The following is a 26,713-nucleotide window of genomic DNA, read 5'->3' on the forward strand; positions in this document are numbered from 1 at the left end:
TGCCATTGCACTCCAGCCTGGGCAACAGAGCAAGGCCCCATCTTTAAAAAAGAAAAATAAACATAGATGTTACTCTTGTGGAGGAGATGGAACTAAATAATCAGCCAAATAAATATATAATTTACCATGAAGACAAATGTTCTTATGCAGAACTATCAGAGTGTGGTGCTAATGTAAATTGTTCTATTGATTGCATTGTCAGATTTATGTTTTAGTTCAATGCAGTGCTGTGAACTGTAGATGTATTTGAAATAGTTATATATGTTCAATTTCTTAACTCAGAAAAATTGAAGAGAACAGATAAGGTGAACTTATGTTTTCCAGGCCAGGGGAAGGTTGGCAGTCAGGACATTTTGAAGGAGTATTTCTACAATGCAAAGAAAAATCTGTGGTGAGACCCATTTAGTTATTATGATTTTTGAAAATATACTTTAAGCTGTTTATCTTTGTTATTTAATAAAATAGGACTAATGGTTACAAGAATTTGAGTTCAGAATAACTTCTTATTAACCTGTTTCTTCAAAATTACATATAAATTTAAAGCTATTTATTCTTTAAAGCGGCTCTTGTTTTGTAACCATCTTCCTGTTATAAAAATTAATTTATCAAAAAGGCAAAGGTAGGCTTGCTTTTGTTAATATACTTTATCTTTAATGTACTATTATGTTGACATTTGGAATTGTTTCCCAATTCTTATGTGAGTTCATGCTGGATTGTTCTTTACCATAAACTAGAAGTTGTAATTTTATACTAAAAGCAATTATTTTTTGTTTACTTTCATTAACATTGCTTTTGCAGAAGATGGTCCAGGCAGAGTCCATACCTAGCAGTTGCTCAAACCAAAATTTATGCAAACTTGAGGAGAATTTAAAACTATCCAGATTTTTTTTTTGCTTATGGCTTTTATTGCTTTTTGTCTTTTCACCTTCTTTGCTCCTGTCCATCACCTCAAGCCTTGGGGAAGAGTGTTGGTCTTTGGGGCAATGTGGAGGTGTCTTCCTTTCCTGTACTGACAAGCTGAACAGACGCACCTTGTTGGTTCGACCCATCAGCAAGCAGGACCCTTTCAGTAATTGCTCTGGCTTCTTTCCTTCTGTAAGAAATTACTTTTAAATTATGCTACACGACTCCCATTAACAGGAACCCAGAGAAGGAATGGAATGATTCATAGAGTCAACTCTTGATTTGTATTTTCCTCTATATCATAAACTTTATAAATGAACTATAATGTAATTTAAAATTGTAGAACTGCTTTTCCACTATAACCTGTTTCTGGGTCACTTGCATGAGTACAGACTAATTTTGTCATCAATATAAGGAAATCAAAGTAGTACATTCAATATATTTTTTAAAATTGTACATGTATTGAATGATCAAGAGTTGACCAATATTGCTTTTGTCATTCCTCTAATGATTCTTAATAAGATTGCTTTTTAAATTTTTTTTCTATTATTATGCCATTGTTTTCTTACAACTAATTCAAAGTAACTTGTGTGGTACCTTCTTGAATCTGAACAAGATTGCATTTCTGTCATTGACTAGGTAGATGAACACAAGGCTATATCAGTGACTTTTAGAAGTTTGGAACCTTGCCTTTTCTAATGGTACAACATATCTGGATATGTTCTTAAGCTAATTCTTTTAACTGATATTCTTAACATTAACTTTGTCCTTAAATTTAATGTTTAATAGTGTATTTGCATATCAAGTGATATGTTCTGATTTTATTTTGAGCTTTTACTAGCAATAGTCTCTAATCGTTAGTGCAGGGAAAAAATGTGGCTTTTGTGTTAGAGGAAGTGTTTAGATTTATTTTCCTCTCTTTGAATGTTCATTAGAGTCTATGAAAAACATTCTTAATAATTTTAACAAATATTCATAAAGAAACCCTAAATTTATCATTTATGTTCTTCAGAAATTCTTTCTAAATTTATAAATTAAATGCCATTTAAAAAGTTTCTTTACTTAGTGTTTTTTAACATTTAAATAGTACAAAGTATTATTACTATATGAAAAGTGATATTTATATTACCTCAACTCATGTTCATTTTTTCCCTTATGGTAAGGGAGTTAGGAATGCAGCAGTTAAAAAAAAAACACCCTTTCTTCATGTAGCTTACCTTTCAAATATGCTTACATTCCATGTGTTTAAAATATTTTTCCCAATTAAAACATTTATACATTGAAATACCTTTTATACTCTTTCCAGGATTCAAATGTTGCTATTAATAAAGATTTATTATGAATTAGATTTTTTAGATTAGTGGTCGGTAGTAACCCTCTCCCCTGTTTAGACACTTAGAACAAACAACATCACTATGATCACTGTGGCCTCTTCCACTGGGGATATACCTTAACAATTCATCTCCATCCATTATTGCTCATTGTCCAGCAACATGGTAATGAAACTGGTAGCACTTTTCCTGTTTTACTATACATCTTTTTGTTTTGAGTGCAGAAATAAAAAAGAAGGGGAATCAGAGGAGAAGCAGTGAAAATGTTGGGAACAGTGAAAAATGCTTTGAGAGCAGGCTGTTATGGGGAAAGATGATTATATTGCACAACTATTTAATGCTTACTTTCCGGGGTTTTTTTAATGGTCAATTAAAAAAAATGAAGATAATTTATTTTCTTATCTTCCTTCATTATAAAGTCTAAATTAAAAGCAAAATTAACAGTGGTAACTGAATTGCATATTTTTTCCTCTCATCACGTCAGTGGGTGATAGGCAACAAAATAAGAGGAATAAAATGGAAGCAAAAGAAATTTAGGAGTGATGGGATAATATAGGCTCAGACTCATTACCATTACAGCTTTCCTATTTCTCTTTTTTTTTCTGTTTGTGTGAATATATTTTCTTCTTTTTGCTTTGTTCCAGTTCACTTCTCCTCTTAAAAATCCCCTCTTTGGACCCTACTAACTTTTTCAGGTGTTGGAAAGAGGGGCAGGTAATGTGAAAGATAACAGTTCTCTAATTCTGTGCTGAGTAATTTCCAAAACAATATTTCGTGTCTGTTAATTGGTTGAGGAAGATTTTTTTCAAGTGATATTCTTTTTGTATGTTGAGGAATACGAATGTATACGTTTTACTTTACTTCTTTAAAAGCATATGCTGTTTTACTATAACTTGTTTATAGTATGCAATTTGAATAGGAGAGCTAATTGAGATAATTTAGCAAAAATATTGAAGTTATGATAATTTTTTTACTCTCAGTTAAATGTTATATGTGTACTAATATAGTAGTATATGCAAAGATTATGAGTTACTGGATAGTGATAATTAGATTTTATAAACAATGTGTTAGCTATTGATAATAGGCAAGTTCTGAAAGACAAATGTTATATTGTTGCGTCACATTACTGTTTAAATATGCAGTAACTGTTTAGTTCAGTTATCAAAGCATGGTATCAATGAGGCTTCTTTTATAGGCTCTGTCTTTGTATAAATGAGCCAAATTATTGAAGGAAAAACTCCATTTTCACAACTGTTATATCCTATCTAGTGAAGGTAATCATCTGGCCTGTATAGATTTGGTCTCAAATAAAAATATATAATGTGGTTATTTCAATTTCATCTGAGTAAACAACCTTTCTGTGACCTGTGATACTTTTTATTACAGCCTTTTAGTACTCATAATGAAAAATTTTCATGAAATGAAAAGATAAAATCAAGATAGTCTTTTCCAACCTAGTTTTTTTGTTTGAGACAGAGTGTCACTTTGTTGCCCAGGCTGGAGTGCAGTGGCTCAATCTCGGCTTACTGCAGTCTCTGCCTCCCACCTTGAAGCGATTCTTGTGCCTCAGCCTCCCGAGCAACTGGGATTACAGGCATGTACTACCACACCACCACATCTGGCTAATTTTTTGTATTTTTAGTAGAGACGGGATTTCACCATGTTGGCCAGGCTGGTCTCGAACTCCTGGCCTCAAGTTATCTGCCCACCTTAGCCTCCCAAAGTGTTGGGATTACAGACGTGAGCTACTATACCCCAGCCCCAAATTCTTAATGTTACAGAAAATGCAGAAGTCACAGAAATAGCCACGAAAAGATTAATTACCTTCCTCAAGATCTAGAACTGGAACTCAGGATTCCAATCTTTAGTTCAGTCATTCAAACCATCTTAGAAGTTTTTTGTCCCCATCTGCAGAATTGATCAGTCATGTGTTTATTAAGAAGTGTAGGGTAAGACCAACAGGTAAAAATACTCACTGAGATCATTTTCTTCTTTCCAATTTTTTAAAAAATGTTTTTAATGAACTGTATATTTTGATTTCCTTTTTCTGGAACAGACAACTACAAAACTTCTAGATGGCACTCATCAGCAGCATGGATTCCTCTCTCTGACATACACAAAAGCTGTAACAAAAAATGTCCGCCACAAGTTAACATCAAGAAATGAGCGAAGAAGTTTTCATAAGTTATCTGAAGGCTTAATGGATGGTTCTCCTCATTTTCTTCATGAAATTCTTCTTTCAGCACAAGCTTTTGATATTGTTCTTTATTTTCCTTTACTTAATGCCATTGCAAGTATATTTCAAGCAAAACTACCAAAGACCCAAAAAGAGAAAACAAAATCTCCTGGTCAGCCCATGAGGACCCATACGCTGACATCCCGCAATTTACCTTTGATTTATATCAACACAAGTGTAATCAGAATTTTTATTCCAAAAACAGAAGAAATGCAGCCAACTGTTGAAGGTATTGTCTTCTGATTTTTTTTTTTTTTTTTTGGTCTGATTTTAAATAATTTTCTTCTAGAGACCTTAGTTTTCTGGGGTTTTTTGTTTCTTTTAAAAAATATGAGCAGTTGGTTGTGCTTTGCGGTTTGGTATATTTTATAGAGAAGAAATGTAGATATTCTATAAATCATTAGGAAATACATCAGAATACTATGTAAGTATCTGACTTTGTTAGTAGGATAAGAAATTTGAGGATTTTTTTTCTTCAAGGCTTTTGCCAGTAAAGCATATATATACTTGTGTCATTTGTTTTACTAAACTCAAATGTTGGGTTCTATATATCTAATAGAACTAAAATTTTGTTTAAAAACAAGGTCAGGCAAAGTGGCTCATGCCTGTAATCCTAACACTTTGAGAAGCCAAGGTAGGAGGATCACTGGAGCCCAGGAGTTTCCGACCAGCCTGGGCAACATAGTGAGACCACATATGTACAAAAATAAGATATTAGCCCAATATGGTGGTGCACACCTGTAGCCCCAGCTACTTGGCATATCATTTTTGTAATAAAATATTTGTAGAACCTTATAGTCCTTAATTACCAAGGTGTCTAGAACTAAATTCAATGTATTATACTCACAGATTCTTAATACAAGCTGGTTTCTACTTTTTATGTCTAATTTTTCTTAGAAGCGATCTTAAAATTGATTACTTTGAGATGTGAAATTACTATTCTCTGAATATCCTGTATTCTGACAGTAGTATACAATTGCTTTCGTCTGTTCAGATAGTTTGTAGAAACACATGGATGGTTAAGAATAAAGAGTTAGTCTTTATTGACCAATTACAAGTGATAAACAACTCGCTAACCAGAAAAGTAAGAAGCTGTATATTCATTGCAAAGTTAATGACGTTTATGCTTTTTCCTTGTTATATAGGAGCACCTAATGAAATTTTAGATAGTATAATTTACATTAAAGTGACATAGGTTAGAAAACAGAAATCTACATTCTGAGGATCATAGTTTCAGTTACAATAACGTTTGTTCTCAACCTTGGAAGAGACACAGACACAAAAGATCGGGGAGATTATCAAACTGTTTTTGGCATTACAACTGAGAATGGGAGGAAAACACCATGAAAATAGTAGATTGTCTTTATTACACCAAATTTATCAGTGTTTTGGGAAAAGAATTTGGGGTAGTTCATTACATTTAATAAAGACCATGGGCCGGGTGCAGTGGCTCATGCCTGTAGTCACAACACTTTGGAAGGCTGAGGCGGGCAGATCACGAGGTCAGGAGTTCGAGACCAGCCTGGCCAACATGGTGAAACCCTGTCTCTACTAAAAATACAAAAAATTAGCCAGGCGTGGTGGCATGCACCTGTAATCCCAGCTACTTGGGAGGCTGAGGTGGGATAATTGCTTGAACCCAGGAGGTGGAGGTTGCAGTGAGCCGAGATACTGCCACTGCACTCTAGCCTGGGTGACAGAGCAAGACTCCATCTCGAGGGAAAAAAAAACCATAATGTTAGAGTATCTGTAACTATTTTATTAAAATAAAATTACAGAAGTTTTATCTCTAGATAAAAATAAGAAAGTTTTATACTATATAATATAAAAAATTCTAAGTATAGTTTTTATACAAGGATATTGTTTTCCACAAATACCTCTCTGATTGGTATAAACTCTTCTTTTTTCTAACTTAAGTGAGTTCCTGTATTTCATTTAAAATATGTTAGTAGGCTTTTATGATTTTCTGAATGTTTCTTGAAGTGTTTGTTTTATGTTCCCCATTCCTTAATTGTAAAATTATTTTCAGTTTAATGTAAGCATTTGGGAAGGCCAAAATTTCATTGAAACATAAGAAATAATATGGTGTTAGAGGTGAGAGGTTGGTATGAGGTATAGAAAAATATAGGGAGAATCTCTATGAAAAAAGCTGAGGAAATAGTGAGAGGCTATAGAGACAGAAAAGGAAGTAAAGCAACTTACCTGATTGGTAGACTTTTTTAGTAATAAAGAAATGTTCATGATTTATAAATGATTCTCAAATTTTATGATGTAATGCTATCTGAATAATTGTATAATGGACACTACATTTAGTCATTTATCCCATATTATTCCCTACACCGTTTTAATTTAGGGTTTCCTTCTTGAAAACCCGTTTTACACCATAAAATATCAATTTCAGTAACGAGTTTAAATTTTTAAAAACAAACCAAATGTGTATGATTCATTGTCTACTTATTACGTTTTAAAACTTGACCAAGAATATGATACAATATCAGTGTGTTGTTTTTCTGCATCTTTGACCAGCCGGGCTGAGACTTTTAAAATGGGTATCTAATAATGTATATACTGGTAAATCTTTCTGTATCAGACATAGTGGCTCCCCAATGTGGGCATTTGATCTGTATTCAAAATTTGCTCATTTGTCTTATAATATCTTATCTATCTGATGTCCTGAAAGCATCTGAAAGTCTTTGGTATTTGTTAGTGAGGAAATATTTTTACAGTAAATTGCTCTTTCATTGCAATTAGATCTTCATTGCAGAGCTCCTTTGACTCAAATTTTTGTGGCAATATCCGTGAGAGAAACCTACATGACTGACTTATTTTCACCATCCATGTCAGTGTTCGTCATAGCCCTTAGGTGGTCTTCACTAGAGGGGTCTTATTTATAGTGATAAATATTTCCTCCTAAGGCAAAATTTGCCTATAAATGTAAATAGTTTTCATTGTTAATTTGGAAACCTTTTTTTTTTCTCTTTTTTATTGTGGTAAAATATATATAACAAATTTACTACTTTAATCATTTTAAGTATATAATTCAGTGGCAATAATTACACTCACAATGTTGTGAAACCATCACCACTATTTCCAAATGTATTTGTCACCCCAAACAAAAGCTCTGTATCCATTAAGTAATAGCTACCCTCATCCTCTGGTAACCTCTAATCTATTTTCTGTCTCTATAAATTTTCCTAGTCTAGAAATTTCATGTAAGTGGAATTATACAATGTTTATCCTTTTGTGTCTGGCTCACTTTACTTAGCATAATGTTTTCAAGGCTCATCCAAGTTGCTGCACGTATCAGAAAACTTCATTCCTTGCTATAACTGAATAATATTGTTTTGTGTGGATATACCACATTTTGTTTATTAATTAATCTATTGGGCAGTTGGGTCATTTCCACCCTTTTTTTGGTTAATGTGAGTAATGCTGCTATGAACACTGGCATGGAAGTTTCTGTTAGAGGCCCTGTTTTCACTTCTTTTGGGGTGTATACCTAAGAGTGGAATTTTTAGGTCCCATGGTAATTCTGTTTGGAATTCTGTTTTTGAGGAACCACCAAACTTCTTGAAAGCCCTTGTGGATTAGAGTATGATATGTGGTATTTTCTGAACAATGCCAATGTGCAGGCATAGTTTAGTCAACAAGAAGAGCAAACGGAGCTCACACTTAGCATAGCAGCAGCTGTGTGCGGAGCACCTGAGCAGCTCTGTGGTGAGGCAGAAGTCTGAAGTTGTTAAACTCTAGCTTTATTTTCTGTTACACTTACCAAAGGTTTATTGAAACAGGTTCTGTTTCACTGATATATTTGTGACAAAAAGATTACAATTCATTCTATTTAAGAAAGGTGAGGGAAAAAAAGAACAACTTTATTTTCTATGGGGCTTTTTTTGTTTGTTTATATGTTTTTGTTTTGGGCTTATTGTGTTATAAACATTAATACTACATATCACACAGTTTTATTGTTTCCCATTGAGTTGCTTCAACTGGGAAAATCCTTCAACTAATTTTAATTGCAGAAATATTTCCAGACTTCTGCCATCTTATTTTTAAAGCTGCTGCTGCTGCTGCTTCCGCTTCCTCTTCTGCTGCTGCTGCTGCTGCTGCTGCTGCTGCTTTTTCTTTTTTTGGTGGTGGCTATGGTGGGGTTTTAACATATAATTTCAGAATTCAGGTGCCTAGGTACTTCCTAAGGTCACCTTGAATAAGAGTATATGAGATGGGGGAAGGTTGTTATAGTTGTCTTTGGAAAACATAATTTCTTTTGTCTTTCTGTGGACTTTCAAGTTAAGTGTAATCCTTTGCAAATATGCGTATTTTTAGCAACAAACAACTTTTTAGTGGTATTTTTTTGTGTGTGCCCTGGATGTATGTATCTGTAGAATAAATTACCAGCAAAAGGATTGCTAGATCAAAGGATTCCATACCTTTAAAATAGTAAGAGATGTCAAATTACCTTCCTAAATGGCTGCTATTTCTTACTCTTACCCTAGCAGAGGTTATTTTTAGCCTTTTGTAGGTCTCATTAGTGAAAAGTACACTATTTTTTAAGGAGTTGCATATCTTTTCCTTATTAATTAATACTTTCTTGTGTATTAATCCTTTTGTCTGGCATATGTATTGCTCATATCTTTACTTTTTTGTGTTCTGCCTTTGCGTCTCTATATCTGTGCATATATCTGTATCTTTATTTATAATTGTACCTGCATCTCTATCTATCTGAGGTGTTATAAATAGCCAGACTGTGTGTCTAAGCTAAGAATACAAATACAAAATGCATGCCAAAGTTTCAGATTTTGACACATTATATTAGTTTTTTTATACTTTATCTTTCTTCTTCGCTACTCTTAATTTAAATAATCATAATTCACCCATGAAAAGGTCAGAGAAAAAATTTTTATTGTGGTAAAATTCATATAACAAATTCACCATTTTAAAGTATAGATAATTCTTACATTGTCTTTTATATGGGAGATTGGATGTGTCCATTTAATACACGTTAAAAGCTATAATGTGGACGGTGGAAATCATGATTCAAGGAGGAATTTCATTAGAAATAAATATCTTCAATGACTCTGGTAAGTTGGAGTCAAGAGTATACTGTTCATTTTATTCTAGAAAACCTTTACAAGAAAGTTTGAATAAGATGATTATCAGATTGATTAAATTAAAAATGTAGGCCAGGCATGGTGGCTTATGCCTGTAATACCAGCACTTTGGGAGGCCAAAGCAGGCATATAGCTTGAGCCCAGGAGTTTGAGACTAGCCTGGGCTACATGGCGAAACTCCATCCTACAAAAAATACAAAAATTAGCTGGGCATAGTGGCCTGTGCCTGTAGTCCCAGCTACTCAGGAGGCTGAGGTGGAAGAATAAATTGAGTCCAGGAGGTCAAGGTTTCAGTGAGTTGTGATCACACCACCACACTCCAGCCTGGGTGACAGGAGGAGACCATGTCTCAGAAAAAAAAAGAAGCATATGTAAGTTGTTTTAATGAGTGTGAAAGAATAACTAAATCTTGCTACAGCATTCTTTTCAGCAGAAACTTTATTATAAAAATATCACAGAGCAGTCGTGTCTGTCACTGAGTAAGTAATCTGTGTCAAAGATGAGTGGTAAACTAAATGCAACTAAACTTTCTATTAATATGCATAGTGGTCATTGGTTACATGTTTATTGAAACTTTAGTCTTCAACTGCCAGTATGGCAATAACTAATTAAAAACTTTTGTTGAAAGCTGTCACAACAGTTTTGGCTTTATAAAAGCATAATATTACACAGTGGCAATTTCAAATACTTTTGAGACTTCAAATGTTTTACTAAATTGAGTTTATATTGAGAATCTTCAATAAAAGTTGAAGTATCCAAAACAGTTTTATTCAGGTTGGAATTAAGAAAAGTTCATTGTAAGCAGCATTCTTATGTTATCTGACAATTGTATGAAAATTCTGGTCTTTATTCAAGCTTTTGGTTACTGATACAAACTCCTGATTTCAGAGTTGTTCATAGCCTTTCCATATGCCACATACAGGTGTACATTCATACATCTGTACACTCACGTATATACACTCTTGCCCCAAGAAAAGATGAAATCTTTCAGACTTATAATATATGCTACATTAATATAAGACTCTTTAATCATGTCTACATTTCAGTTTATGATAAAAAATATATTTAACATTCCAATATTTTATTTAGAAAAATAAGAGTGAAAGTCTGCTTTTAAACCTGGATATTGTTTACATTATGTGCAGTTACTATCAGGATTCTAAATCTACAGGTGTTTGACTTCCAGCTTAATCTTTTTATTTCACAATAGATAACTTCTTAAAATCTAGCATGTCCAGAATGAGTAGTTCCTCGTGAGGCTCAATTTTAAAAAATAGAGTTAAAGCAAGGAAGGAAGGCATTCATTTTCATGTTGAAAATATTTCTAGAAGGAACATTTCCTCATATGGTCCAACTATTAAATACAGGTGAAATAAGGCAAAAAAGAGAAGCTGATTTTTTTATGGCAATAAAGTAGCTGAAGAAATGACTCAAGGCACTTTCATGTATAAATACATTTTTTTGTTTTTTCTTACATCTTGATATATTTTGATAAGCTGAATAATTTCTATAATAAAATTATTTATTTTAATCTAGTTTATGAATGATCTGCATTACATGTTCATTTTTTTATTATAACAGTCAGTATAATCTAATGAGAACACTTTTGGCCCTAACAGAAACAGAATTCTGTTCTTGGATCTGGCTTTGTATGTAACACCAAGTACGTCATTTCTCCTCCATATGTACCTCATTTACTGCAATGTTTCTATTACATTTCAGACTTTCATATGGTGGGTAGTATCTGTAGCCTGGAAGAACAGTTAGCAAATACACTAATTGCACTTTTGTGGTATGGTCTATTCTCCAGGCTTACTATTTATTGATTTAATTGATGCCTGCTGCTTAATCAGAGGTTTTACCCACATGGAACTATTTGATAAGCTTGGCATAAAATGCAAGATCTGTAAAATGTAAACAATGTTCATATTATAAGGACCTATAATCAAACCAACCCTCTAAGTTATTTGAAAATAGTGCAGCTGCATGAGAAGTAGTTTTCTATTTGATCTTTTGGTATGGAATTGTAAAACTACTGTCTTTACTGTGACATCCACATGCTAATATTTGTTTTGATAGATTACCTCTTTTTTTTTCTCCTTTTGCTGTCCCTTCTCCCACCTTCCTACTATTTTGCCTTACCCTGCTCCAAACTTTAAGCTCCAAAAGATAACCATGGTTATCTTATTCTGGTTCCTTATTTCTCTCACTGAATATCGTATTCTTCTAACTTTTTTCTGATTTTCTTAATTCTGACTCTCTTTCCTTGGACTAATCTGAATCAGACCATACCAAGTATACTGAAATAATATACTGAAAATATACTGAAATATACTGAATATACTGAAAATAATGCACTGAAATAATATACTGGAAATACAGCTGGAAATAATCTTGTAGCTTTTGCATTCTTTGGGCACCACAGTTTGGGAAATATGGATTGTATGCCTTTGTAGGCAGGTTCTGTTCAGGATATGTCTTAGGTCTTGCAGCCAGTCATTTTCTCTTCTATTTTTGGCAGGTGGTAGTTCCTTGAGAGAAATTATAAATTTTAATATACGTTTACTTCAAGACCTAAAAAGTTGTATATTATTAGCACTTTTTAAACAGTGTTTATACAGCTACTATAGTAGAAGCATCTGTTGGAGAATAGAGAGTAAAATGTAAATGTAATGAATGGGGCCATTAATTTCCCCTATTCATCCCAAATAGTCCTTAGAAAAGACGTTGAATTTACTGGCGAGTTGTGGAAAAAGTGCTGAACTTCAGCCCTAAATCAGAGCATATAGTCAAATATCATTTTATTTAGTACAAAGAAAAGAATTAGAATGGATACATCCTTTTACCTTTTTTTGTTTTCTGGGATTATTTATCATAGTTTTAGATGTCATTAGGAGGTAGAACTTTTAAAGGGGTTTGGGGTTCCAATTTCTAAAGCAATTTTACAGTAGAAGTTACTAAAATTAAAAAGTATCTGGAATAACAGGTTGATACATTCTCCCATATTAAATAGTTGGTGTTTTCCATCTTCAACATGACAGTCATCATGTTTCTTTTGGATTTTCTGACATTTTGGAGCTTAAAGTGATATACTTTGTGTGTGTGTGTTGTATTTAACTATTATTTAGCATGTAAATTTAAATGGCTTTGAGAATTTGTCACTGACTTTGTAACATCCTTCAATATATTTGTAGACAACAATGAAGTATTAATAACTGAAAGCTGAAAATCATTTAGGAGAAAGACGCAGATTGTGAAGTTAGATAAACATTTGACTTCAATATTACTTGTATATATTTAATATTATAATTTTTAAGTTGGGAGTGGAGTTGTTTGTTTTTTCTTTGCTATTTTAATTGTGTATTTTAACAGGAAACCACTTAATGGGTATGAACAGAGTTAAAAGCATCAAATATTTTTATTTTAAACATGATTTTTTTCATTTTACTTTTTCTTATGTATTGCTCTTATCTTAAAGTGTCTGTATTCCATTCCCTCAAAGATTTCTCCTTATGCATAAAGTTATGTACAGATCCACAGTGTATTCATGAATCTCCTTCTTTTGTTACAGTTAATCAGGCAGCAAAAGAAGACACCGTGGTTTTGAAGATTGGCTCTGTTGCCATGGCTCCCCAGGCTGACAATCCCCTTGGCAGATCTGTCCTTAGGAAAGATATTTACCAGTAAGTTTATTTTCTTATGTCCAATCTTGCAACAATTTTCATCCTGCAAAGACATACAGTGATCAATAACTTACTTACTGTGGCCTGTAGAAATATTTCTCATTCAGGATCTTTTGATATTTAAAACCAGGTTTTTCTGATTTTCTTCAGTTGTGGGTTTTTTAATTCATTCAGACAAATCAAGTATTTCTGTGAAGCGTTGATGAATAACAGAATGTAAGTACTAAGTCACCATAAAACTGAAGAAACATAGTTTGGAAAATTTTAGCAGATGTCAAATTTGACCAAATCTCTAATCACATAAGAAAACGAGGTCCTCTGTAGAACCACCACATCCTACTGTAGTCATGTTGTATCAAAGTGAAACATTTTATTAATTTAAGTGTAAGCTATTATTTGAAATGTAGGAATGTGGATGTCATATGGATCAAAGCTGTAAAGAAAAGCAAACTTCTAAAGAGAAATTTCACAGTAAACACTTTCTGTGAAAATGCTATGCTCTGGATTTTGTCACTGAGTATTTGCAAACCACACCAAGCATATATGGACAACTAAACTGGTGAACATATGTAATCAACATGATAAAAATAATATATGATTCATACTGAAGTTGGCACTGCTGCCAGACAGAAAAGTACAGTTGCAAATAATACCAAGTGAGAAAAGTCACAGAAATACAGATGAACAAGTGTCTTCTTCTTGCTTTTCTGTTTTTCAGATGTTGTCTCTTCTAAAAAATAAATTCCTACTGCTCTCCAGTAAACGTTACTGCTAAGAAAAGATTCCAATTTTGGTGATACATTTACCCTTTAGAGGGTGATGGCTATTTTTTATTTAAATAGATCTAGGAACTTTATTTCTCAGATTTATCTGATATCTGAGTTGTAATTTTTTCCTTTGACTTATGTATGTATGATCTCTTCCTTGTATTAATTTTTTAGGTATTTAATAGTATTCATCCCTTAAATAAGTTTTCATGTAGCTAACTTATATATAATCTTAGGATTCCAGAGCTGAAAGGGGCTTTAGGAATTATCTAACTCAACTTCCCTATTTTACAGATTAGGAAACTGAATAACCAAAAGAATACTGTAGTTGTCCCTGGTAAAACAGTAATAGAGCCAAGGTTACAATTCGTATTTTTCGACTCCCTTAGGATCTAGGGAAATGATTTAATAGAACATAAATTATAGATGAGAATACTTTAATTTTCTAACATTTGGAAATTCTTCCAGATGTCTTTATCTTTTCTACTTCAGAAGTAAGTGGTCCTAAAATAGAGACCTACTTTACTTTTGGTGAAAGAAATCTAGGTTATATTAAGAGATCCTATCACCATCAGTAAAGTGAACTACTGGGATAATTCCTTTCCTCCTGTACCCTTTCCACTTTCTGGCTTTTGCATGAGTTGTATTTTTACTTGCTGGGAACAGTTGTGTCAAATTGTTTTTTTAGGGTTTCCTTCTGTGTGTCTTGCAGCTTCTTTTCAGTCATCTTTACTGGTCTTCCCCTTAAACAATCTCTTTGATATTAGTATTTCTTAGGGTCTTCCTCTTATTCTTTTTTTTGCCCAACTCTTCTTCGGTGAGGCTATCTGCTCCTTTGCCTCAGGACAACTTGAATTCCAAGCATGTTGGGTAACTTGGGTTGCCCCTGTAGACCAAGGTTAGCAATATGTGTTAGAATGTCAAACGTAAAATTCTAGATGCTGGATGGCAAACTCAACCTAATAATTTTTCTTTGAAAGCTCACATTCAAGTCATTTCTAAATAAACAAACTAACAAAAGGTGTTCACATAAGAGTTTATCAAAAATGTTTCAAGATCTCAATGAAATGCTGTATCATCAATATCAAAGGAGTAACAGCAGAATTAGAAACCACTTTTGAGTGAGGTAATCAGAGTGGGAGTAGCTCAGTTAGAAGGGACATGGATGCAGCTGGAAACCATCATTCTTAGCAAACTATCACAAGAAGAGAAAACCAAACACCGCATGTTCTCACTCATAGGTGGGAACTGAACAATGAGCTCACTTGGACTCGGGAAGGGGAACATCACACAATGGGGCCTATCATGGGGAGGGGGGAGGGGTGAGGGATTGCATTGGGGAGTTATACCTGATATAAATGATGAATTGATGGGTAAAAAAAAAAAAAAATACCTAATAATTGAAGACATTCAGTAATCATCTTGGCCCATTCCCAAGTCTTTGATGATTTTTTTTTCTGTTCAATTAACTCTTCATATATTACTGTTTCCATGGTTATGCCCCTTTGATGTACCTGGCCATTTTCTCAAGTTCACCTTATTTGAAAGATATCTGAGGATCTTTCCCTTTTGTTTGATTCAATAGTACGGAAAAAAAGAACATGTCTCCTATTACAAACTCCAAGTTAAGAGTGTATGGAAAAGGTCACAGTAAGCTGGGTACGTGGAGGGAGAGGCAAAAGAAAGAGAAAAAGGAGAAAGGATTAAATCATTTGTATCATAATTTCATGGATAATACTACAGAATTGAACCTCTTTGTAGTCCCTTATTTCATGGATTCTGGCTTATTGGCTTTACGTGACATCTCAATTTAGTAATGGTTTTTTGGAGAAGAAAGAAAATTTGAAAAGGATAAAATACTTCTTTAGAAAATGTAGTTATGTTCATACCATGGCATATTATTCCCTCAGTAAACAAGTTTAAACCTTTAAAAAAAAAAAAAAAAGTGTATACACAAAGCAAAAGACCCTGCATACTAGGGCTGATATTATTATTCCTATGATTTTGTTAACCATAAAATCTCAGTGAACTAGATGCAAAAGTCCACATATTATATGATTCCATTTATATGAAATGTCCAGAATAGACAAACTCAGAGAGACAGAAAGGTTGCCAGGGCCTGCTTGTGAAAGGGGAGGGAAGAGTGGGAAAGGACTTTGTCTTGTGGCTTGGGTGCCAGCTCATCCTCGGTAGAACAGAGCACCGAGTAGATTCCTAAGGTTTCTGACTCCAGGCACTGGCTCCTGGACAGCATCTCTTGATGTACTTGGGAGCAGGGGAACTCACCACTCTGAAGGGAAGGACTCAGGCCTGGTTGGCTTTTCTGTCTGCTGATTGCAGAGCCCTAGGGCCTTGAATGAACACAGGCCATAGCCAGGCAGTGGTTACCACGGGTGTTGGGTGAGACCCAGTGCTGTGCTGGCTTCAAGTCTGACCCAGCGCAGTTCCAGTGGTGGTGGCAGCCACAGTGCTTGTGTCACACACACACACACACACACACACACACACACACCCCTTCCACAGTTCCAGGCATCTCAGCACAGAGAGGCTGTGTTTGTTTGGGAGAAAGTAAGGGAAGAGAGCAAGAGTCTCTGCCTGGTAATTCAGAGAATTCTCTGGATCTTATCCAAGACTACCAAGGTGGCACCTCTGTAAGTCTGCAAGAGCCACACTGTTACTGGGCTTGGGTTACTCCCTAATGCAGGTATGGCTGCAATGACCAAAAACTTAGATCACAACACCCAAGCTTCTTCAAATAACTGGAATTCTTTCCCTAGAAATATGGGTACAAACAAGCCCAGATCACAGAGACTACAGTAAATACTTAACTCTTAAATGCCCAGACACCGATAAACATTTGTAAGCATCAAAACCATTGAGGAATATATGAGCTCACCAAACAAACTAAATAAGGCACCAGGGACCAATCCTGGATAGACAGAGATATGTGACCTTTCAGACAGAGAATTCAAAACAGCCATTTTGAGGAAATTGAAAGAAATTCAAAATAATAGAGAAGGAATTCAGAATTGTATCAGATAAATTTAACAAAGAGATTGAAATCATTTAAAAGAATCAAGTAGAAATTCAAGAGTTGAAAAATACAATTAACATACGAATGCATCAGAGTCTCTTAACAGCAAAATTGATCAAGCAGAAGAATTAGTAAGCTTGAAGACAGGCTGCTTGAAAATACACAATCAGAGGAGACAAAATAAAAGAATGAAGTACACCTATAAGGAAATAAAATAGCCTCAAAAGGGCATAGCTAAGAGTTATTGGCCTTAAAGACAGGTAGAGAGAGTGATAGGAGTAGAAAGTTCATTCAAAGGGTTATAATAGCAGAGAACTTCTTAAACCTAGAGAAAGATATCAATTCAAGTACAAGGTTATAGAATACAAAGCAGATATAACCCAAGGAAGACTACCTCAAGGCATTTAATCATCAAACTCCCAAAGGTCAAGGATATAAAAGGATCCTAAAAGAAGCAAGCAAAAGAAACAAATAGCATACAATGGAGTCAGGTATAGTGGCTTGTGCCTGGGATCTCAACCCTTTGGAAAGCTTTAGGTGGGAGGATTGCTTGAACCTGGGAGTTTGAGACCAGTGTGGGCAGCATGATGAGACTTCGTCTCTGTAAAAAAATTTAAAAATTAGTCGGGTGTGGTGGCATACGCCTGTAGTCCCAGCTGTTCTGTAATCTGAGGTGGGAGAATCACTTGAGCACAGGAGGTTGAGGCTGTAGTGAGCTGTGATTATGCCCCCACGCTCCAACCTGGGGGACAGAGAGAGACCTTGTGTCCAAAAACAAACAAAAACCATACAACTGAGCTCCAGGATGTCTGGCAGCAGACTTTTCAATGGAAACCTTACAGTCCAGGAGAGAGTGATATGACATATTTAAAGTGCTGAAGGAAAAAAAGTTGTATCCTAGAATTGTATATGCAGTGAAAATATCCTTCAAACATGTTGTAGCAGAAATTAAGCCTTTCTCAAACAAAAGCTGAAAGATTTTATCAACATGAGACCTGTCCTACAAGAAGTGCTAAAGGGATTCAGTTCTTCAATCTGAAAGAAAAGGACATTAATGAGCAATGAGAAATCATCTGAAGGTACAGAACTCACTAGTAATAGTAAGTACACAGAAAAACTCAGAATATTATAATACTGTAATTGTGGTGTGTAAACTACTCATATATTGAGTAGAGAGACTAAAAGATGAATTGATTAAAAATAATACATAGACAATACAATAAGATATAAATAGAAACAACAAAAAGTTAAAAAGCAGGAGGACAAAGTTAAACCATAGAGTTTTTATTTTCTCTTTGCCTGTTTATGCAATTAGTGTTCTTATCAGTTTAAAATAATGGCGTATATTAAATTTGAAAAACAGAAAACTCCTAGGGGACATGGTACTATTCTTTGAATATCTAGCTGATAATGTATCATAGGAAGTAGTTCATTCTTTCCAAAGCTAAGAACAGACCTAGGATCATTCAGTCAGTGGATGTTACAATGACACTAATTGCAGCTCAATAGAATGAAAATCTTTCAAATTATAAAAGTCTAATAATAAATGGGGCTTTTTGTTCTTACTCATTTAACAATTATTTTGGGGGAGCCTATTGTACATCAGGCACTATTCTAGATACTGGGTGTATGTCAGTTTACAAAAGAAAGAAAAATCCCTGTGCTCGTAGAACTTACATTCTAATGGGAGAGAGAATTACAAGCTAATAAATAGATCGTATGGTATACTAGAATTTAATAAGTGACATGGAGACAAAGCTGGGAAGGGAAAAAGAAATGGAGAGTTAGAGGTGGACAGCCTGGCTTAGTCAGAAGACACCTCACTGAGAAATTGCAAGGATCCTGAAGCAGGAAGAAGTAAGAGAAGCCCCTGGTAGCTGGAGCATTTTATGCGGGGCGAATTTAGCAGGCTGTCAGGAAAACGACCTTATAGAGGAGCCATATAGGTCATTGTGTGGACTTTGGCTATTAGTTTGAGTGAGACATGGTTGTGGGGGAAGAGTTATCCACACATGCAAAATTTTGAAATATGTAATGCTTTTGTTATTTACTAAATGTCTGCCTGCAGAAAGAAATGGGGGGGATCACCAGAAGGGACTAGAGATATACATTTAAAAAGAGGTTAAATCTACATTTGAAAATACAGGGAGTCACAATTCAGAACAAATGGAAGTGTAACATTCAACCCTAAAAGATCATGTTAAGAATTATTAATATTTTTGCTACTTGAGTTAACTGAATATATAATATGAGTTTCTTTCACTTATTGGGGAGTTGATTTTGTCATCAAATGGAAAGGCTTCAGAGGGTTTGAGCAGAGAAGTGACATGATTCTTTTTATACTTAAGCAGATTACTCAGGCAAGGAAAGGCAAGGGAAAGGGAAAAGCTATTGCTCTAATCTTGGAAGAAGATAGTGGCGACTTGGGCAAAGTTAGTAGTGTGGAGGTGGTGAGAAGTGGTGAGATTCTGGAGATGTTTGAGAGGTAGAGCCACGAGAATTTGCACATAGGGTTTGAGAAAAAGAATACAAAGATAATTCAGTTATATGTGGCCTAAACAACTGGGAGGATGAAAATTAACTGAAGAAGGAAAACTGTAGGAAGATTTGTTTTGGAGAATTGGGTGAGTGGAGATTAGGAGTTTGTTTTTGAAAATGTTAACTATCTCAGGAGTTAATGAGCTCCCCATTTCTGATGTAGCAGAGACTAATAAGCCACATACAAGACTTAAAAGGGGTAATGATTTATGTCAAATTAAACCAGTGATTCCTAAATTTACTGTGTTTCCAAATCACCTGAGGATCTTGATAAAATGTGGATTTTGACTAAAGAGGTATTGTTTGAGGCCTAAAATTTTACATTTCTTCTAGGCTCCTGGGTGACTAGGTGTGATAGCATTACTGGGTAATACTGATATGCCACTTCAGAGGCTACACCCTTTGTAGGAGATCATTAAATCCATTTTTTTACAAACCTTTTAAACTGAGATCATTTAAAAAAATTTTTTTTAAATGAATGCTAACAACTTTTAATGCTAAAAATCAAAACACCATAAAAGGTTCTGTGAGAAACGTTAAATATCCTCCATTCCCAGTCTTTCCCACTCCGTATCTGAGGTTGCTCTCAGTGGATTCTTTTTATAACATCAAAATTTTTGTAAGCTTTTAGTTGATAGTGGTTAACTTTTGGAATCTGTGACTGAGAAAATGTAAAATAATAAAACACTTCTGTTAACTAACACCTTATATGAATTTGTACTTTACTACTCTCAAAAGCATCTGATCCAGTAGAAAACAACAGAACATGTTACTTACTCAGTGACTATGCAATGTGTAGCCCAGGTATGTATTGTCATTGGCCCTCCTGTAACCTTACCTTCTTTACTTGCCTCCTCCTTGCCTGATAATCTACCTGGTTTGTAACTGCCAGCTCCTGGATAGGATGATCTCTGTTTCCTTTAAACTCAATCTGAGATTCTCCTATTCTGTGATGTGTTCAACAGTATCCCTGATTTATACCATAGTCCTGAAGCACTGTCTGACCTGAAGTTGTTTTTTTATCTTACACAACCCCTTCTCCTGAGAAATTTTTTAAGTCTTTGTCTCAAGGCAAAAAAGAAGCAGGAAACAGTTAAGTAAGATGTTATAAAGGCAGATTTTTAAAAATTACCTGTGGTGAAAGTGTTTTTTCATAGGCTGATTAGAGATTATAAACAAACAAGGTGAAAATATTTAAATATTATAACTTAAGCATATTAATAATTTAATAAATTGTCTGGTCCGAGTGAAGTGATGTTTACAACTAATTGATCATGACCAGTTACAGATTTCTTCATTTCTTCTCCACTTCCACTGCTTCACTTGACTAGCCTTAAGAAAAGAAAAGTTAATAAACTTGGTTACATCTCTCTTATATAAATGACATATATTTCTTAGAAGCTTTATGTTGTGCAGTATGCTGGTGTATCCTCTATACCTTATTAACTATAGTTTGTATGGTTGTTTCTATTAAATATATTTAATATTTCTATTAAATATTTCTATGAAATAATGAAAACAAGTCTCAGAACCTTGAGCCATGTTATGCTATAATTGCTATAGAAGAATTACACTGGATTTATATTATTTATACCTTCTACGTCTTTTCTGAAAATCTCATTTTCTCTGATTCTGAATACTGTCTGTAAGTAGTTTGACTTGATTTTCATGGTTTTTAATGATTTTCTAAAAATAGCTTTTATTATAAGAAATAGAATACTATTAGTAATTACTAGTTACTAATACAATAGGGATCTTTGAGACATTTATGCCCTTCTTTTGTATGCATTCATTTATTATTTTAATTCATTTATTAAATATACATTGATTAATATTCACAGCTATTCAACAGACATTAAGTGTTTATGATGACTAGACACCAATAGTAGATACATATTTTTGACTGGAACATATGGTACTGTATGACTTCACGGAACTCAAGACTTCAACTACATTATCTTACATTGTAATTTTGATAGGTTCCATATCATAATAATTGCATGCTTTGTCTACAATACCTCCCAAAATGCCTAGGTTGATGAAATAAGTGAAATTAGAAGTTTTGAATTTGCACCCTAAACTTTTTTCATGGTCTCATTGTTATCAGTAAGTATCCTTACAGCATTGTATCCTATCTTCCGAAAATTAGTATAAGAAGAAAGAGTGATCCCAGAAGTTCCATCTAGATTCACAGTTTTCACAGAAAGGAATAGAGAAAAGTGTTCATAAATTTCATTCAAGTTTTTTTCTTTTTAGAAGTAGTAGAATAGAAATATTAGCATTAATTATTCATGAGTATATTTAAGTAAATACATTACCTTTTCAGTAAATTTTAATAGTCTTTTTTTCAAATTCTGTTTATATCCTGTTTTTTAAAAATGTTGATTCTTTAAAAATTTAGCTTATGATTTAGTCTTCTGATTATGAAATTAAAATAAGAAAAGGTAAAATAACTTATAAATAAATTTTCAGAATGATACCTTTTTTGAAAGTACATCTATCTTTATTTTAATTAACCTATATAACTAAAACATTTAAATTTTTTTAAATAAAAAGATAATCTTGTTTATTTTTAAAAAATCAAGTAACGCCAAAGTGTATGCAGCTCTCCTCCTTGCCAGGGCTTATTCTGAATGGTAACCACCTCCTTACTCCGTGGCCACTCTTAGATCAACACTCACAGACCGTTTGTCTCTATGCGTGCGTGTCTGTCTGTCTTAAGTAAGGGAATTGTACTCTACGTAGTATCCGTTAACTTGCTTGTGTTTAAACTCAATAATCTATTGTGGTCATCTTTCAGTGTCACCATATTTAGACTTGCCATCATACTGGTCTGTTTTTGAGCTGTTTTAGACAGCAAAGATAAAAAACTTCATGTAAACTCTGCTTTCTGTTTTAAACCAAGAAAATATTCCTCACTATTAAAGTTCAATTAAAACTTAAAAACTTTTATATACTATATTGTGACTGAGACTTCCCTGACTTCAAACTTTATTATACATTGTAAAATGTAAAAGGGAAAAATGTTGTTTCCTTCCGTGAAATAGTTACCAGGGCAATTCTTGAAGAACAAGTATATCAGCAAAAATAGGAAATTGAAATTACTATAGCTTATGTGTTCTTTGTTACCATTTGAATCACAAGGGCAAAGTAAGTCACAATTCAACACTGCTATGCGAATTAAACTATCACAGGTGTTTGGGCTTTAACAAACCACTCCGAAACATCGTTTATTAACTCTCTGCTCAACACCTGTCATAGTGTTCAGTTTTTAACAGGACGAAATCCCTGTCCTTTAACCGCAAATGCATCTTACTCTCTGATCTGACCTTATCCTATACTTTAAATCTTACTACTAGTTGCTTCTTTACATAAGACACTTGTTCAAGTTAAGTATTTTGTCTAATCCAATAATGCTTATTATGTGCCTTTCTGTGGCTCTTGTTTATGTATGCATTTTCAACTTTCTTGAAATATAGCTATCTTCCAGTTTAGCCTTTCAGGGTTTTTGTTACGAAGAACTTTACATTAATGGGGGTTTGAATCCTTTAAAAATGTTTTCTCTTTGATGTTCAACACTATTTTTAATTTTTAAAAATCCTTAAGAATCACATCTAGTTTTTAATGTCTCACTTAAATCTTGCTCTCTTTTTGAAATTTTTCATAATCATTTTCTTGGAAGTAATGTCTCCTTTCTTTGGCCTTCTACAGCAATGGCTGACCTACCTTTATGCAATTATAATAAAATAATAGTAATAGTAACAGCAGTAGGCTGAGTGTGGTGGCTGATGGCCTGTAATCCCAGCACTTTGGGAGGCCTAGGTGGGCGGATCGCCTGAGGTCAGGAGTTTGAGACCAGCCTGGCCAACATAGTGAAACCCTATTTCTACTAAAAATACAAAAACTTGCCAGGTATGGTGGCAGGCACCTGTAATTCCAGCTACTTGGGAGGCTGAGGGAGGAGAATCACTTGAACCCGGGAGGTGGAGGTTGCAGTGAGCCGAGATCACACCACTGCACTCCAGCCTGGGCAATAGAGTGAGACTCTGTCTCAAAAAAAAAAAAACAAAAAACAGTAGCAACAGTAGTAATAGCTAACATCTACTGAGTGCTTCCTTTGTGTCAAAGATTCTGTGTATGGCTTTCAATGCAATGCCTACATCTCAGTTGAGCCTTATAATAATCTCATGAGTTAGGTATTATGATTATCTGTATTTTAGAAATAAAATATTCAGTCTGTAGACATTCAGTAGTTTCTCCTAGGCGACACATAATAAGTAACAGAACCAAGACCGTCAGTTCCATTGCTCGTGCACTTTACCACTACGTCTTGCTGCCTGTATCTGAGTTTCCTGTAAGACATACCAGCTTTAGTTTAACCAGGTTATTTATAATCAGTTTATAGCATGAAGTTTGAAACTTACTTTTGAAGTTTCAAATTTATATTCCATTAAATTTTGTTATTATTTAAATGTTGCAAAAAACTAGTAAGTACCATTTTTAGTGTATTCTCCTTGTGTTCCTTAGAATAGTCTCAGCTAGAATGAACTTAATATTATAACCTTAAAACCACAATTTATAATAAAATCATTTATAATCCCAATGTTTGAGCTCTTTGATCTTTGAAGGTACTTGAACATACAATCCATTTTAAGAGAATTTTAATCAGAATGTGCTTAATACTACATTTATTCTACAAATATAGCTCCCTAGCTAATGATTTTGATTGCCATCAGGGTTTTTCTCACATCTCTTATGAGCTCTGAGATGAGTAATGACCAGATAAATATTTACATAGATGTATCTGATTAACAAAGTCAATGTATTTTGTGGCTCTTATTTATAGAAAATATTTAAAAGTCATTATAAAACAGAAGCGTTATGAATCGTTTCTCTTTTCCCCTAGTAAAATTTAGTTATTAATCTAGTTGTCTCAAAATTATGAAAGAAAAAGATGTTAAAACTTTTGTTAAATGTCTCTCTTCCTCCCATTGTATACTTACACATAGGTATTTTTATAAATTGTGATGAAAAAATATTGGTTTTATTTTAAAACAATAACTTCACACACATTTTTTATATACCAAAATTATAGCAAAGTTGACTAAGTACGTTATGAAGGCTTCTAGTAACTTAGATTTTTTTCTTTCCACTAATCTTGTGCAATTGAGAAATACTGTATTCAAACTACATATCTGAATATAGAGTTTATAGAATTAGATATATAAACTTGGAAGTCATCTAACATTATATGTCGACCACCTATTTCATTGCTCTGTCATATTTTATAAAATATTAACAAAAGCTCTTCATACCTATTTAAATAGATTTTTAAAATAGTGATTGTAACATAATTTACCTCATACTTTTTTCAGGAGTATTTCATTTGTTATAACAGAACTTTAAAATATTTAAAGCAGAGCTTTTTACTTTGGAGGTATTTTTAACTAAAAAGTTTTTTTAACTTTCATCTTTGGAGAGAAGTATATTCTTCTTGTAATTGGACATTTGTGAACTTCTACATACCAGTTTTTGTTCATGCCATAAATATTTGTGGGTTTTCTGAAGTTCCTTCTGGGATTTTATCTTTGACTGATTTATTCCATAGCTCCTTTTTAAACATTGTAAATTGTGAGGTTTTTCAACCTTTTTAAAATTTTTTGCAGACGTTTGTTAATCCTTTTTAGTGCGTTCAGTACTAATAGATTTGATTCTGATATGGATTTTAGCTTTTCTCCATAGATAATTTCATTCTCTTAAACATGTCTACAAGCATTATATGAAAACTGCATAGTAATTTTGGCAAACTTTTGAAAGACATCTTTTATAAGTGAGACTTCTGACAGGTGTACCCTGTTCTGTAGCAGTTTAATCCATGAAATTTTACCTTTAAAGAATTGTAAAAGATAGTGAGCTGATCCGCTTTTCACCCTTAGAAGACATGCGTCAGTAAAATTCTTCCAGAAATATATACAGAATTTTTTTCCATCTGCTTATTGCTTTTTTTGTGAGCAACTTTTGCAACAGTGTTTGCTGTTTCTTACTGTGAGTCTGATAACACACCCTCAGCCACAGGAAGAGTGAGAAAATATGCTTTGTTTTTAACATAGTTGATGAAAAATTAACTTTAATTACAAAAATTCACTTTCTTTCATTGTATTTTATTGTATTTTTGTGTTAAATATGCTATTGGCTAAATTTTAATAGCATAAATATTTAACACAAAAATACATACTTCTTCAGCAGAAATTTACTGTTTTATATAACTTAGCAGAAATATTTTTTAAATTAATATAAAATGTTTTTAATTTTTTTTTAATGCATAATCAATCTACTGAGGTTTTGTTTGTTTGTTTGTTTTTGAGATGGAGTCTCACTCCGTCGTCGCCCAGGCTAGAGTGCAGTGGAGCAATCTTGGCTTACTGCAGCCTCCACCTCCTGGGTTCAAGCGATTCTCCTGCCTCAGCCTCCCAGGTAGCTGGGATTACAGGCACGCACAACCATGCCTGGCTAATTTTTGTATTTTCAGTAGAGACAGGGTTTTACCATGTTGGCCAGGCTGACCTCAAACTCCTGACTTCAGGTGATCCGCCCACCTTGGCCTCCTAAAGTGCTAGGATTACAGGCATGAGCTGCCGTGCCTGACCAATTTACTGAGATTTTTAAAATCATAGTTTACAAAACATTAAGTATCTTATTGAAGGTTTTAAATAAATTGACCTTGAGGAACTACCAGGTGATCCAAGATACAGATATTTGCAAGTGACATAATTGTTTCATGCATTAAAGTCTTGACAGTATCTTTAAAATAATTTTTGAACTCCAAATTCATTTCTCCTGTTATGTATATACTCTTGACAAATTTTCAAATGGACATTCTGACTTTTTGTAGGGTTAATGTTCCCAATATGAAGGAACATTAGATTAATGTGACCAATGAAATTCATGGTTGAGATTAACTAAAATTTTATCTTGTTTTACTCGTATACTTTAACAGTTGAAAATTGAGGAATATAACCAATACAAAATCATAGACAAGATTAATATTCTTTTATTGAGCTTAACATCATTAACAATTATGTTTGTATGCTTCAACAAATTGTGTTTATT

At 33.7% G+C, this 26,713-nt stretch overlaps 1 protein-coding gene across 1 annotated transcript in view; it reads left to right on the forward strand.

The window, feature by feature from the left end:
* LOC111520902 (vacuolar protein sorting-associated protein 13B) overlaps window positions 1-26,713 on the forward strand; it is an 883,038-nt gene that overhangs the window by 506,128 nt on the left and 350,197 nt on the right. The window contains exons 28-30 of the mRNA XM_026454936.2: window positions 325-391; window positions 4,291-4,699; window positions 13,153-13,264. Coding sequence (XP_026310721.1) covers window positions 325-391; window positions 4,291-4,699; window positions 13,153-13,264 — 588 coding nt within the window. The remainder of the gene's footprint in view (window positions 1-324; window positions 392-4,290; window positions 4,700-13,152; window positions 13,265-26,713) is intronic.

The sequence above is a fragment of the Piliocolobus tephrosceles genome, chromosome 7, assembly GCF_002776525.5.
Source record: "Piliocolobus tephrosceles isolate RC106 chromosome 7, ASM277652v3, whole genome shotgun sequence".
Taxonomy (NCBI): domain Eukaryota; kingdom Metazoa; phylum Chordata; class Mammalia; order Primates; family Cercopithecidae; genus Piliocolobus; species Piliocolobus tephrosceles.